At 36.2% G+C, this 16397-nt stretch overlaps 1 protein-coding gene across 1 annotated transcript; it reads left to right on the top strand.

The window, feature by feature from the left end:
- Positions 1–220: 220 nt before the first annotated feature.
- LOC131160251 (uncharacterized) lies at positions 221–16092 on the top strand. Its single transcript, XM_058115697.1, has 21 exons — positions 221–941; positions 1433–1512; positions 2066–2152; positions 2280–2330; positions 2448–2565; positions 2646–2702; positions 2807–2871; positions 3000–3083; positions 3183–3233; positions 3336–3398; positions 3560–3606; positions 3737–3806; positions 3888–3950; positions 12903–12992; positions 13076–13114; positions 13239–13466; positions 13568–13653; positions 13913–13958; positions 14143–14223; positions 14324–14417; positions 15568–16092. The coding sequence occupies exons 1-21, from the start codon at positions 824–826 to the stop codon at positions 15762–15764; spliced, it is 1815 nt and encodes a 604-aa protein (XP_057971680.1). The 5' UTR covers positions 221–823; the 3' UTR covers positions 15765–16092.
- Positions 16093–16397: the final 305 nt, after the last annotated feature.

Below are 16397 nucleotides of genomic sequence, written 5' to 3'. Positions count from 1 at the left end.
CCCCACGAAGATGATGGAAAGGGGATGGACGTAGGAGTGAAAAGCGGGTCATTTCTGGTCTCTCGTTAAAATAAAAAAAAAAAAAAAAAAAAAAGGGTATGATTTCTTATTTGTTATTAATGGAGGATTTGGCTCTGCGGTCCTCGTGACGTATGTATGGGTCACGGTCAAGGAGCCCCCCACTCTCAAACGAGACAAAAAGCAGGACCATGGTCGCTGCTCTGCTCTGCTCTGCCGTGTCGCGTATAAAACTGCAGCACCCCCGTCCATCGGGCTGCTCTTCATTTTAATTTCCTCTCTCTCTCTCTCTCTCTCTCTCTCTCTCTCTCGCTCTCCATCTGATGCTTTTGCTTTTGACGAGTTTGCTTCCGAGAGCAGAGAATTGATGAGTAGTAGGAAGCGTTCGTTGGAGGAGGCTATATAGAAGTAAATGAAAGACCCACATTGGGGGCAGACACGCCACCATCTCCAGTCTCCCGTTAGCTACCGTTATTAACCCCCCCCCCCCCCCCCCCCTTTGTTATTATTAGCATTTGAAAGAAGAGAACCCACGCGCTCCTCCCACCCTTAGTCCCACCATCCACAAACTCTCCCTTCTTCTTCCACCTCTCCCTTTCTGCCTTTTCCCCTCTTCTTCTTCTTCTTCTGCTTCTTCTTCTTGTTTATATTTATGCAGAGATCGATTCACAAGTGAAAAATGCATTCAGAGTAACGGTAGCTACATAGCTTTGCTTTCTTTCTCATCTTCTTCTCCAGGAGTCGCAGCTGGAAGCAATTGGTTAGCAGAGATATCTATATATTGACACACATACACATACAGAAAATGAAGTTCGTTTTGGTGACGGGTGGAGTGGTTAGCGGTCTCGGAAAAGGAGTCACTGCCAGTAGCATTGGACTCATCCTCAAGGCCTGTGGACTCCGCATTACTGCCATCAAGATAGGTCCGTCTGTTTCAGTGATCTATACCTCCATTTCCTCGCCATAATTCTTCCTTCTCCGTCTGTGTGCGTGTGTTTTCTTTTTCTTTTTCTTTTTCTTTTTCTTTTTCTTTTTAATCTCAGGCTGTTTTGAACCATATGTTTCTTAAGTTTCTTTTATTAAATCTTGAGTATCTTCTTGTCAATTTCCCGATCGATATTTGCCGTCACATATGCAGCAGTGTTGGTGATTTTGTCCTGGTTTTACATTTTCTTGCCCCTTCAATTCTTTTTGCGAGTGAAAAAAACCAGACAAATGCTTAAATTGGAGCATTATTTCTGCATATTTTGACTTATTAATTGGATTTGTTTGATTTGCGACAAACTTGCGCAGGATTCATGTTGTCCGCTTTACATATTGAGCTCAAAATCGTCCAAATAATTCTGATCTTCTTTCCCCTAAGTTTTTAGTCAATCTAGTCTTCTCACATTTTCCTTCTCTCTGGACTGTTCAGATCCTTATCTGAACACCGATGCTGGAACAATGTCCCCTTTTGAGCACGGGGAGGTGTTTGTTCTTGATGATGGCGGCGAGGTAAAGTTGATTTCTTATCTGTTATCTCTTTAGTCTATTTTACTTTAGAAAACGAAGGCATTTTTTCTGAAGGCTGGGATAAAGGTGGGGGAAAGAGGGCTGCAGGAAAAGGATCGGGGCAGGGTTGGTAGATGGTTGCTGTCTGCCTTTTATTTTCATGTATTTCTTTTCTTTGCTGTCTGGAATAGAGCATGGTCTGTTGAAAGGTCAAACCGCGAGACTTCTAAAATGTAACATGAGGTCATCAAGCTGTCTATTCTTAGTCCACATTTCATCTTCTCCACTGGAATGGATCTCACCAGTATTGGATCAGATCAAACTTATGCTTATTTATTTACTTGGTTATTTATATTTATTAAGTGTAGCATGAGGTCACTTGATTTCTAGTGTTCTCTCCAAAATGACACTTGATGGACCCACCCAATATCTCATAATAGACCAATCTCTAGTTGATATGAAATTGGATTTGTTTTTCTGTTTTTTTTTTTTTTTTTTTTCATACTTCTTTTTTCCTCCTGAATGAGCTGAAGCAACTTTGTTGCATATGATGAAGGTGGATCTGGACCTTGGAAACTACGAGAGGTTTTTAGAAATCCAGTTGACTTGTGATAATAACATCACCACCGGAAAGATTTACCAGGCAAGTCGATTAACTGACCATTTTTTTATGTAAATGAGTGAGTTGGACATTTGATGGCCAAATAGTCCAGTTAATTCCTGGGAGCTGAATTGAATTTTATTTTATTTTTCCTCTTATGGTGTGACAGCATGTTATTAACAAGGAGCGAAGGGGAGATTATTTGGGAAAAACTGTCCAGGTTTTAGCTTATTGGTGAATTCATTCTGTTATGTTGCCTGCTTAGCTTTAGCACACAGAGACACACAGACTCAAGACACTTCCATCCTGATTCTCATTTCCTATCTTCTTCTGTTAGGTTGTCCCTCACATCACAGATGCTATTCAAGAGTGGATCGAGCGGGTGGCAATGATACCAGTGGATGGAAGTGGTCATCCTGCTGATGTTTGTGTCATAGAATTGGGAGGAACCATAGGTTTGTTATTGGCAACACTCTTGACGCTTCATCGCGTGTGATGCTTGCTTGATTTTATAATTGTTTTTTCCTTGATGCAGGGGACATTGAATCAATGCCATTTATCGAGGCTCTTGGACAATTCTCATACCGTGTAGGTAATACTATTGTGTACCTACAAGCTTCACATTACAAAAATGTAAATGAGTTTTCAATTGTTTTAACTATTTGGCTTCTTTTCTGTCAATGCTCCCTTTTCCAGGTGCTGGAAACTTTTGCTTGATTCATGTTAGCCTTGTGCCTGTTATAAATGTTGTTGGTGAGCAGGTAAGCTTTTCAGGGGTTTGCTTGGTCTCCAGTCTTGTGAGACAAACAGATGCTTAATCATTTTAACAATGCATCAAAGACATTGGCTCAATCTAATGAAAGCAGGAAATTAACTTTACCTTGGTCAGAAAACAAAACCAACGCAGCACAGTGTACGGGGACTAAGAGCGCTTGGTTTAATGCCTAATATCTTGGCTTGTCGGAGCACAACGGTCTCTCTCTCTCTCTCTCTCTCTCTCTCTCTCTCATCCGTACTTATATCATAGGCCTTTTGACATAGTGCTGGCTTCTAAATTATGATGCTTTTACAGGCACTTGCTGAAAATGTGAAGGAAAAACTCTCCCGCTTTTGCCATGTCCCGGTACTGTAATCAGAGTACTAATTTATTCGTAATATACCCTATAGGATTATATTTATTATCTTTGAAGGACTGTACCATACTAAAAAGCCACATGTTATCCAGGAAGAAAATATCATTACTCTTTATGATGTTTCCAACATTTGGCACATCCCTTCACTTCTAAGGGTAAGTAGTTCTGTGCTGCTTCTTTTCTTTTCTTCTCTTTTCTTTTTGTTTAAATATTTTCTTTAATCTTTGGATTTGGAGCCAGGGCTTCTGCTATGACAATTTCTTATGATAAGCATGTGGATGCCTTTGTATTTTTTTCTTTTTTCTTTTTCAACTAGGACCAAAAGGCACATGAAGCAATCTTGAAAGCGCTGAATCTTCAGGGGTCTGTCTACTCAGATTTATTCTCATTTGTTCCAGTACTTTTGGGCTGTATTGTATTTCAACTTTTCATCGCCTAACATCTTTCTTTTGGTTCCTTGTACCCTTGTGACATTATTTTCCCTAATGGACAGTATAGCTCAAGATCCTGCTTTAGAGGAATGGACATCCCGGGCTGAACTTTATGATCGGTTACATGAACCTGTGGGTCCCTAGAATTTCTCAAATTGTAGATTATATTTTTTTCTGCATTGTTCTTATACTTTTCCATCATTTGATTCATAGGTAAGAATTGCCATGGTTGGTAAATATACAGGCCTTTCAGATTCTTACCTCTCTGTGCTGAAGGTAAATTTTTTTCTTCAGACCTTGTCAACTCTAAACTTATATTGGAAGTTCCTTTTTAATGGTATCTAGATTTATTATACGGTAGTTTCTGAGAGCATTTCCAGCTGTAGTTCTTATAATTCCAATGTACCGATGTTGAATGCAGCACCACACATATCATGCCGCAGTCCGCACACTTGAGTATCGTAGTAACCAGAGTTTATTGTAAGGATAATGATATAAAGAAGACATAGGATAGCTAGAAGAAGCTTCATGTTGCATTACAATTTTTTCTTCTTTTTTATCAAGCAATGAAAGTTCATTAAAGGGCATTAACGGGATGCACCCAAGTACAAAATAAAGTCCATCACCCACATAGCAGGGTATCAAAAAACCCAAGGACTACATGGATATCATTCACAAACAGCCTGCTATGCCAATTAGATATGGTAGCAACCCTTCAATTTTGACAACATGAAGGGGCAAAGCCGATCCTTCGAAAGCTGTCCTATTTCTTTCCTTCCACACCAACCAAAAATGGCAAGGGGAATGAGGGCAAGAGCCTTCCTTGTTTCCTTGCTGGTGTGGAAACCTCTCCAAGCTCATAACTCACCATTGACTGTCATGGCAATAACCCACTGTTGCCTGATGAGGGAGATGGCCAAGTTCCAAAAAAATTCTAGTCAAGAAGCAATGCAAGAGAATGTGCTCAATTGATTCAGTATGATCTAGACATAAGTAGAACCTTCTTTCAAGTCACATTACTAATGTCATAAGAGGGACCAAAAGAGGGGCTTAATGCCATATTAGATTTCTTGATGTGGAATAGGCTCAGTAACCTCCTTCGTGTGATGCCTTTCTTGCACTTAGTGCTTCTTTTGCACCTTGCTTTGATCTTTGATGCCTTCCCAAATGAAAAAAATGATGGTGCTCCTTTTGAGTTTGTGATTATTCTTTGTCTTTCGATTGGATCCAACAGAGACGTTAGAGTTGAGAAGACAATTCTAACCAATCCTTTGTCTATGTTTGATCCATGAATTGATTGGGTTGCTATGACTTCCCTATTAATCCACCTTTCCATCTATAACTTTCTATCGGCTAATTTTCAATTTTTATATGAAATCATAAAAATGGTGGAAACAATGTTTAGAAGGAAAATAACTTAATTTGCCTTCAAGAGAGGAGATGGCTAGGGGAGAAAGTTAGAGAAATTGAAAAATCAGGATTTAAACTTTGGTACATTGGAAAAGAGAAATCTAAAATGGGGTGGGAATAATTGTAGACAAAGACCTAAAAGATAATGGTGTAGATGTTAAGTAAATAGGGGATGAGATTAGTAAAATTAAGATACCTCTAGGCCTAGAGATGTCATTAGTGCATATACTCCCCAAATAGGCTTTGAAGAAAATCTTAGAAGACAAATTTGGAAAGATATATATAGTATTTTACAAGGGATACCAATGTTTGAAAAGACACTTATATAGGGGCTAATTCAAATGGACACATGAGTGGATACATGGAGCCCATGGATAAAAATGAGGTTGGTGGTACAATTTTAGATTTTGCCATGTCTTACAATTTGGTTATATTGATTACTTGCTTTATAAAAAGAGAACATTTAATAACTTTCAAGAGTGGGCAAAATAAAAACCAAATAGATTTCTTCTTAACTAGGAATGATGATCGTCTATCCTGTAAGGAGTGTAAAGTTATCCAAGTGAAAGTTTGGTACACAACATAGAGTCCTAGTATTAGATACATACTAAAAAATGGAAGAGAAAGAATAACGTAAATTGATGCCAAAAGGACTAGATGGTGGAGCTTGAAGGGAGATAGCATAGTAAAATTCAAAGGTAAAATAATCAAAGAGTGTAATTGGACAATAAGGGGTAAGGTAGATGCAAATACTTTTTGGAATAGGATGACTAACTCTACCATAAAAGAAAAAATGCAAAAAAAAGCCATTAGTGAAGTTAAACATAAATCTTATGATATTTTATATACTAGACTAGCTACAAAAGAAGGAGAAAGAGACATTTATAAACTCACTAGAGCTACTAAAAGAAAATGCAAAGCTTTAGGTAATGTAACATGTGTAAAGGACGATAATGATAAAGCCTCAACTAAAAAGGAAGACATAAGGAGTAGTGGCAGAGATACTTTGGTAAGTTGTTTAATGAAAATCAAAATGGAAGCTTGAACTTAGAAGTGACAAATGAGGAAAAGACTAAAAATAAGAGATTTATTCACAAAATTAGAGTCCTTGAAATTAAGATGGCTTTAAAAAATATCAAAAGTGGAAATTTATGGGACTTGATAACAAACCAATTGAAGTTTGGAAATGTTTAGGGGATAAAGGAAGTATATGCTTAACAAATCTATTCAACACTATTATAAAAACCAAGAAAATGCCAGAGGAATGCAGGTAAAACATGTTAATACCTTTACACTAAAACAAAGATGATTTTCAAAATTGTAATAACTATTGCGGAATGAAGATTATAAACCATATGATAGAATTATGGGAAAGGGTTGAACATAGAATAAGACTAAAAACGAGGGTTTTCAGAGAATCAATTTGGTTTTATGCCTAGGAAATTGACAACAAAAACTATTTATTTTTCAAGAAGATTAATAAAAAATTTTAGGAGAAAAGAGGGACTTGCATATGGTTTTTAATATTTATTGACCTAGAGAAAGCCTATGATAAAGTATCAAGGGAAGAAATATATTTTCCAATCACAATGGGTGTACATCAAGGTTCAACTTTAAGTCCATATCTTTTTACTTTAGTGATTAATGAACTCACTAGGAATATCCAAAACGTGATCCCTTGGTGTATGTTGTTTTGCAGATGTTATTGTCTTGATTGATGAATCTAGAAGTGGAGAGGAATCTAAGTTAGAATTTTAGAGAACTGCTTTAGAGTCTAGAGGTTTTAGGGTAAGTAGGAATAAGACAGAATATATAAAATGCAATTTCAATAATGTAAGGGTGAGTAGTGGAGATAAGATTAAGCTTAATAATCAAGAAATTAATAACACTTGTAGATTTCTATCTTGGATATATATTGCAAGCTGAAGGGGAAATTGAAGAGGATGTAATATATAGAGTTAAAGCAGGTTGGGTGAAATGGAGGAGTGTGTCAAGCGTGTTGTGTGATCATTGAATACTTTTAAAATTAAAAGGAAAGTTCTATAAGACAGCTATAAGGTCAACTATGCTTTATTGTTCAAAATGTTGAACAACTAAGAAAAAACATGTACAAAAAGTAGAAGTTTATGAAATGCTAATGTAAAGGTGGATGAGTGGTGTAACATTGAAAGATAAATTAAGGAATGAACATATACACAATAAATTAGGCATATTATCGGTTGAAGGCAAGATAAGGGAGAGGTGGCTTAAATGGTCTCGGCATTTGTAACTCAAGCCTAGTAGCGCACCTATGGGGAGGAGTGAGTTAGTTATTGTTTTTGGCACGAAAAGAGGTGTGGGTAGGCCTAAAATAACTTGGAATGAGGTAGTGAGGAAGGATTTAATAGCTCTTAATATAATAGAGGAAAATACTCTCGATCGGGTGAATTAAAAGAAGAGGATTTATGTAGCCGACCCCACCTAGGGGAACTTAAGGTTTGTTGTTGTTGTTGTTGTTGTTTATATGAAATCATAAGATGCTGTTTTTTGCTATAATATTCACATGATCCAAGAAATCTTTATTTTCCCCATAACAAGTTGTGTTCAACGGGTTCAAGCAAATATTCTCTATAGTGAAATCTATCTCAACCTGTGTTTGCACAAACGAAGATGGACCCTTGAACACTTGTAGGAGAAAAAAGATTGCAATTCCAACAGAATTGTCCTTGCAGTGGACTAAATTTTGGATGTATTTACTAAAGAAAATAAGAAATTTTTAACAGAAGAAAGAGTTTTGGTTGTAGTATTTGCTTTCTAATTTCTGTGTTTTGTAATGCCAGTTTCTTCAATTGATTGAGGGCAGTTATGTACCATTCAATCTATAGATCTTAAGACATCCTTGCACCCATGGATCTTGTTGGGTTGTTCCCACCCATGTGGTGGGACTCAACTAATACAAATGATAAAATAAAATAAAATAAATAAAAATGAAAGGAAGAAGGATGTTCGAAGTTGATCTTTGCATGGGGCATAAGTATTTGGTTGCCATGCCACTTGTTTTCAAGGCTAATTAATTAGTTCTGGTAAGTGGAGGCATATCTTTCCAAGGCATGTGTCTTGGCTTTGCATGGGGCATAAATGTTTGGTTGCCATGCCAAATGATAAAATAAAATAAAAATGGAAGGAAGAAAGGCTGTTGGAAGTATCCTTGGATGGGGCATAAATGTTTGGTTGCATTGTCAAACCTGTTTTCAAGGCTAATTAATTAATTTTGGTAAGTGGAGGCATATCTTTACAAGGCATGCATCTTGACTTTGCAACTTGGTGCGTTCTTCCTTGAATTGAAGACTCCTTCTATGAGTTGTATAACTTAGCTTCCAAGCATGCAAGAATATCTTTTCAAAGCCATGTCTTGACTTTGGAGACAATTGTCTTGACAATTGTAGCATGATTATTATTGGGTGGTTGGACATTATATACATGTTGGGTCTGTATAAGGAGTGGGTCTCATTGCCATGTGGGTAGAGTAGACTAATTGTAAGGCTAAAAGAGAGTGAATTGTAAAAAGGGTTCACCTTAGGTTCGTCCTCCTACACACATTTGTTTTCTTGTGTTAGGAAAGGGTTGTGGGTTTTTCACAATTGTGGAGAGAGGAGTGCTAAATTCTCTAGTTATATTTTTCTTTGCACCTTGATTGTAAATAGTTGTCAAATTACCCGTGGATGTAGGCCTAGTGCTGAACCAAGTAAAATTTCTTGTGTATGGTTGTTTACTCTTTTATTTCTTGCAATTTTATTGTCTCTTTACCAATTGTAGTGTGGGTGGTCCTTGTGGCCCAATAGATCATGATCTAGATTGAATCACTAGGCATGTTGGTTTGACCCACCAAACCATTGCGCTGATTATCTAGAATCAAATTGGGACATGGTTGTGAGCCAATTCATTTGCTTAAATTGAAGCACTTCAATTGTTTGTCAAACCAATGCACATCTACAAAATTGCCATCAAAGCAATACATATTTAGAATCCATGTTGTCAGGTTATCACAATCCCAATTTGGTTTTGTTCTAGGGAGATCTTGGGCATCTAAGAAGGGTTTAGTCTTCAACAATGTGAAGCGGCTTTTATAGAAAAAAAAAACAATGAGGCTTAGCGTGCCAAAGCAAACAATACCTCATTGGAGTTGTGTTGACATTGTTACAATTAGTATCAGAGCCATCTTTGGAGTATTGTCCTATAGGTGATTCTTCATAGAGATGTAGGTCCCACACAAAGGTGTGGACTACTTGTGAGGGTATCAAAAAGTGAATGGGAGAGCTTGTCATAATCCCACATTGGTTGTGTACTAAGGAGATCGGGGTGTATAAGGATGGTTAAAGCTTAAACTATGCGAGTTTCCTTTTAGAGGACAATACCATGAGGCCTAGTAGGCCAAAGTAGACAATGTCTCACTGGAGTTGGGATAAGGCCATTATGCATGCGAGTATGTGCAATGCAACATTTTGATGGGATTGCACCCATTTTATGCCCACCTTTTGTTTATCGACAAATGTATAGAACAAACCCATATATGGTGCAACCAAAAAATTCCTTTATTCTCAAATGTAGAACAAATCCCGCTAATTTGGTTCTTCGGTCCTTTTTTCAAGCTTGAAACAAAAACCTTTATTTTTAGAAAGTAAAAACTTTCTATAATATCCTACCATTTTAAAAATTGCTTTAATTTTGAAAATTTTGTTTTAAATTGGGGCGTTTTGCACAAATGAAGGTGTCAGACAACTTGAACCTTTAATTAGTGGTAACATGTCATAGTTAGCTAATTACATAGTAGACAAATCTATGGACTGGCAATCTTATTTTTCAAACTAGATATGGTCCACATATAGTCCTTTATCTCTTGAAAGTGTTTCCTTTACAATTCCATTCTATGACTCTATTGAAAGCCTTGTATATGTATCCTTTATTGAGTACACACTCACATAGATAGACCTATCAAAGGATCCCTATTACTAAGATATTTGGCATGATTAAGTCATGGGCCTACTAAAAAGTTTATAGCTCGCCTTTCTTTTTTCATTATGGGCACCAAATACTTACCTTGGAATGATAGTTAGTATAGTGTTTGCGCCTAATCATATGACATACCATCATCATCAAACTCAAAAGACATGAAGTTATCATGAATTGAATTTAAGAACTATCATTGTTGGATATTAGATATGGGCTTCAGTCAATGTGTTAGTGGATCCACCAAATTTTGGTCTGATTTAACAAGATCCAATGTTGTAACTTCATTGTTTATCAATTGTATTGCATAGTTATTTCTTGGATTAATATGTCTAGACCAAGGTCTTATGTTTTGATTTCTACTTAAATTTCGAAGTTCCAAAAGTACAGAAATTTTGACAAAAATTTCAATTTCAATTTCGTTTTCAAAAAAATAATGGAAATCAATGGTAAAGCATGGAATTCTTTGTGAAACTTTAGAAATAGTTAACAAACATAATAATGTAAGTTTTAGGATTAATATCTTACAAGTTAAATACATCTATGTTGTGTATGAGGTGGAAAAGTTGTACTATAGTATGTGTATCAAATTTATTTGTAAGATAATGTGCGTTAAACATATTTAGTTAATACAAATGAAATTCATAAATCATTTCAATATAATTTATTATACAAATAATTATAATTTATGCATGAAGGGTTAAATAAAATGTTGTTGTAAGTTTATTTTTTCATATAATTTCAAAAGCACTTGTAATAATCTTTTGATTTGATAAAAATAAATAAAATAAATTAAGGGAGAAATTTCACTTCACTCCTAAATCTCTCATTTGAATTCTGAGGAAATTTCATTGCATAGTTAAATTTTCTAGATTTGGATAAATTTAGGATAATTCATTGAGATTTTCAATTGGAAATTATGCAAGATGGAAATCAACTACCATTTTGATTTCGAGGGTGACAGAAACTGGAAATTTTGACAATTTTGTGAAAATTTAAGACCATGGTCTAGACTTACCATTATAAATATGACTATACACGCTTGATAAAGTGGCTTGACTATTACAATGTCGATATTGGTGGCATAGAAGAATTCTCAATAGCAAAACCCCTAAATCATTTTGCTTCATTAGTTGTGGCAGCTCTGCAATCATAGCAGAATCACGTCTGAATGGCTGCTTCTTGGAAGCAACTTCCCTACCAAGGGTGACAATCCACCCGCTAGTGGTGAGTGATCTTCTTGATAATTAATTCAACTAGGATCAATAAAACTATTGAAAATGATTGGATATCCATTATAATATTTGTCATAATCCAAATTATCTTTAAAGTAATTATGAAATCTATTAACCACTTGTCAAAGCATTTTACCTATATTACCAACCATATATGCAATATTGAGCCTATCTATGACAGACATTACCAACCATATGTGCAATATTGAGACCGGTGTGCAGTCAAAGTGATCAACTTGTTTAAGCACCTTGTCTTTGTAGTGAGATTGCGTTAACATCTGTCAAGTGTCATTTTTGTTATTTTAATCCTTAAAACAATGCTTATTTTTTCCTAGATCTTTGTCATCAAAATTCTTGAAAAAAAATTGTAGAAATTTATATTTGAATAACACAGCACCAAAGATTAGAATATCAAAACAGAAGCAAATAATGAAACCTTAAAATTAGAAAATCTAGTTGCATAAATTTTTCCAATTCATTAATAATACTATCATAAGGCAAAATTTCAGCATTAAACTTTTAATGCAATTTGTTAGGGGGTTTGTTTTGTGCTCATATCCGGTACTGCAAGACCTTGCAGTTATTCCATCTAAACTTTTGCTCTTATTCACCATTTAGAAATGCTTGACACTCTTTTGGTAAATTTCAAGCTTGTAAATTGAAGTCAATGCTAACATGATTCTAATATAAGGTATTCTAGTAACTGGAGCATTACTATTGAAGAAGTCTGTTCGTTCCTTTTGTCTATAGTCTTTGGTTGCCAATCCAACTTTGTTTTTTTAGGGGCCATTTGGTATCACTGTTAAAAATTTGAGAAATGAAAACCGGAAATGAAAACCAAAAACCAGAAACAGAAACTAAAAGGCTGTCCCATTTAAAAGACTGGGATCCAGCTCCGTTATTATACCCAAGTCCTGAATGCTATATAACTGCTGTACAGACCACCCAGTAACACACCAACACCAAAATTCCCAGCCAAAAAATAAAGAAAACGCAAAGAACCAGTGGTACTACTTATAAGTGCAGACAGTTGCCATTGCCATATATGCCATTAATGAATGACCCCTTAGGAGGCTTAGTTGCACTCACAATGTTGCATACTCTTTCTATTGAGGAACCATTACCTACTGCACCATTCTCAGTCGGCACCTTCAGGCTGTCAGATTTGTGCATGACAGCATCCAACTTTCCACATGCCGCCGCGATGAGTCCTGTAATTAACATATCCAAACAAGGATCTGCCAGTCAATGTACACATGTAATAAACCTGATGCTCAACAGAGCAGAATGCTGTGGATCCAAAAAAGGTTAGGCATCTAAACATCAGTAAAAAAATAAGAAGTATATGTTAAATCATCTTCTTGTCTTTTCAAGGATAAATTTGATGCCTAGTTTTTTACTTGCATTCTCACTAGTATTAATTAATGCCTTGGTGCTTCCTGCCACATGAATGCTCATAATAACAATGCTATGCAATGTTTACAATTCGTCTATGAATGCATAATGAAAGAGTTGTGTGTGCCCAGTTCAGCTTAATAATACATACAGGATTTTAATATTACTGCTGGCTATCTATTGGGTGTCATATTGTTTGCAGGCTCTTTTGCATGCTTCTGTTACTTGCCGCAGGAAACTTTTTGTGAATTGGGTTCCTTCAAGTGACCTTGAAGATGTAACTGGACAGGAGGTTATTATCAACATTGGTACTACATTTTATTTCCATGAATATATTATCTTATTTTAGTGCCTGAAGATGTTTTCTCCATGCAGAATCCTGAAAACTATAAAGCTGCATGGAATTTGTTGAAGGTTTGTGTAGCTTAGGTTGTAATTTCTGCAGATTAGCCACCTGAAATTTCTTTCTTAGTGTTCTGATTTCCCTTCATTTTTGTGGTAGATTTTCTACCATCTCTCTGACTAGCCTTTCTTTCAGGGTGCTGATGCTGTTCTAGTTCCTGGAGGATTTGGTGACAGAGGGGTGCAAGGGAAAATTTGTGCAGCAAAGTATGCTCGAGAAAATAACATTCCATTCCTTGGGATTTGTCTAGGAATGCAAATTGCTGTCATTGAATTTGCACGATCTGTTCTTGGTCTTAACAATGCAAACAGCACCGAGTTTGATCCCAACACAAGGAATCCTTGTGTCATATTTATGCCGGAGGTTTTAATTTCTGCATACTTGAGTTTTAAATGGAGATAAAATCCAAATTATTTATGCTCCTTGATGGACCAAAAGTTTTGATCTATATACTCTGTCATCAGGGCTCAAAAACCCATATGGGAGGCACTATGCGTGTTGGGTCAAGGAGGACATATTTTAAGGTTATGGACTGCAAGTCTGCAAAATTGTAAGCACTATTGACTACCTTAAGCATTGATGGATGCATCTTTTCATTTCCAAATGTTCTTGCATGGCAACGGTAACTAGTAAGATTATAATATTAATAATTGAAAATGTGCAGAACAAAACTCCCTAGTTCTTCTGTTGAGTATATAGATTTGCACACATCATTTGGCACATTGGTCTTCATTGAAGATATATTTGTACTATTGTGCTGGATGAGTATGACTCTGCTTGGCTAATCCTTGTGATTTGGATTGTGCTAGATATGGTACAAGCTTTATAGATGAGAGGCATCGGCATCGATATGAGGTATGTGCAAAACATGCATATTAGCCCTTTTCTTTTCTTGTTTCCACTTGTTTGTAGGTTATGTTAGTCTTTTTTGTTTTTGTTTTTGTTTTTTTTTTTAGCTAAGTGACTGTATTTAGTAATTTTCCCATATTTAACAGTCCAGTAGGTTCTGGGGTGGAGAAACTAATGCTTTTTTCTGTAGGTGAATCCTAATATGGTAGCACAACTTGAAAATGCTGGTCTCTCCTTCACTGGCAAAGATGAGAGTGGTCAACGAATGGAGGTATAGATATTCAGCCATGGAATTATTGACAGTGAAGTTTTACAATTGGTGAAGTTATATGTTAAGTGTCGTTCTCAGTTCAAGTTGGTACCTCTGGCAGATTGTTGAGCTGCACAATCATCCTTTCTTCATAGGTGTTCAATTCCACCCTGAATTTAAGTCGAGGCCAGGAAAACCTTCGCCTCTATTCTTAGGTATTTTTCTTATCTTACAATTCTGGGTCTGTGGCACATGTTCTTGCACTTAAGCTTTCCTTCTTCTACATGAAATGATCCATTTAGTGATTGGTTTGTTTTTTCTAATTTCCTTTCAAGAAAGCATGATGCCATGTAACCATGTTTCCTTAGGTGTTCAATTGTCAGCATCAGATGTTTCTTGTGCTTATTTTGGTCCATCCACATATTATTGTATCTTCAATGTGCAGTTATATTCCCCATGGAATATTCTTGGGACGTACATAAAGTTTCCACTCTTAGGCTTTTGTGAGCACCAAATGTTCTTAAAGGAATAGAATTTTTTTGTGTCCACATTTGCCAATGTCCATATTTACAATTAAAAAAATACTGAAAATAATTTTGCTTCTTAGATATTATATATTAATAGCCCTTTCTTGAGGTAACTGTTCTTCATTTAAAGCCATAAGCTTTTCCTCTTGTAATTTCTAAATTGTTTCTCATGACAAAACTGGTCATCAATGAGAAGGTAGTGAGTTTCATTACCTATTAATTCCCAATGTTCGCACTTAGATTCTATTATATTGTATAGGCCACATGCTGGTGGTTTTATTCCATGCTTTTATTGCTTGGTGCTGGGCAAAGCTATATATATGTAAAAGAAACTTCATGCTTTTTTTATTAGATTTTTTTCAAATTTTTTCTTGTTCCCAAAATTTTAAGCTTAGTTAAATATAGAATTTACAACTTGACTCTTTTGTTGGATTTTTTTTTCCTATGCGAAGTTAGTATCCAGTTACCTAGTAGTTTTTATTCATCTTCTACAAACTCAAACTTTTCTCTGTTGTTTGCTCCCTGTGCCATTGATTTCATGAGTGGTAATATAAGTTGTAGATAAATAGCATATTGATGGTCCAACATAACACCGGCATTGTTGCATGACTACTCATTAAAAATACATGGACAGAAAATAGCCTGGATGAACTATTTTGCGCATGAAGGCAGTATATCACATTCTCATGATTGTTGATTTGTTTGCGGATTCTTATTTTTTACTGACGCTCGGATGCCTAACATTTTTTGGATCCACAGCATTCTGCTCTGTTGAGCATCAGGTTTATTATACGTGTACATTGACTGGCAGATCCTTGTTTGGATATGTTAATGACAGGACTCGTCGCGGCGGCATGTGGAAAGTTGGATGCTGTCTTGCACAAATCTGAGGGCCTGAAGGGGCCGACTGAGAATGGGGCAGTAGGTAATGGTACCTCAATAGAAAGAGTATGCAACATCGTGAGTGCAACTAAGCCTCCTAAGGGGTCGTTCATTAATGGCATATACGGCAATGGCAACGGTCTGCACTTATAAGTAGTACTACTGGTTCTTTGCGTTTTCTTTATTTTTTTGGGAATTTTGGTGTTGGTGTGTTACTGGGTGGTCTGTACAGCAGTTATATAGCTTTCAGGACTTGGGTATGGTAATGGAGCTGGATCCCAGTCTTTTAAACGGGACAGCCTATTTGTGTTTCTTCTAAATTGCAGTGAAAAAGGGTCTAGCTAGGATTTTGTTTTCTTTTTTTTTTTTTGGGTGCGTCGGAAGGAGAGATGGTTCTTTTGCCGAGTGAGATTTTATGTCATCCAGATTCATTGTAAACTTATCATGCAGAGGAAAATAGCTGATGGCATCCCCTTCCTGACTTTTGTTTCGAATATATTTCAAGCACTCTTCATGTAATTTTTATTTTTTTTTAAAAGGGATATTCTGGAATTATGGCGCACATGTAAAAATCCCAAGAGAATATATCCTCCTTTGCTAGCTGGGCACTTGGTCTTGGGCTGACATGAAGAGTGGTTGGCCGAGCATGGCTTAACCTAATAATTTTTCCCGTAAGCATCTTTGTATATCAAGTCAATTTTTCATATAAAGAAACAAGGGTTGTTCATGGTTGCGGCCTTATCGGTGATACCCTTGCAGAAAATCGAATGTCCTCCAAGACGAATG

The sequence above is a fragment of the Malania oleifera genome, chromosome 7 (assembly GCF_029873635.1).
Source record: "Malania oleifera isolate guangnan ecotype guangnan chromosome 7, ASM2987363v1, whole genome shotgun sequence".
NCBI lineage: Eukaryota > Viridiplantae > Streptophyta > Magnoliopsida > Santalales > Ximeniaceae > Malania > Malania oleifera.
This window is presented reverse-complemented; position numbering and strand designations above follow the sequence as displayed.

Excerpts from the sequence above, each read along its gene's own strand:
- LOC131160251 (XM_058115697.1), top strand. The coding sequence starts at position 824 with ATGAAGTTCGTTTTGGTGACGGGTGGAGTGGTTAGCGGTCTCGGAAAA. Across the intron at positions 1,513-2,065 it reads TTCTTGATGATGGCGGCGAG|GTGGATCTGGACCTTGGAAA; the intron begins GTAAAGTTGATT and ends CATATGATGAAG. Across the intron at positions 3,951-12,902 it reads CTTACCTCTCTGTGCTGAAG|GCTCTTTTGCATGCTTCTGT; the intron begins GTAAATTTTTTT and ends TATTGTTTGCAG.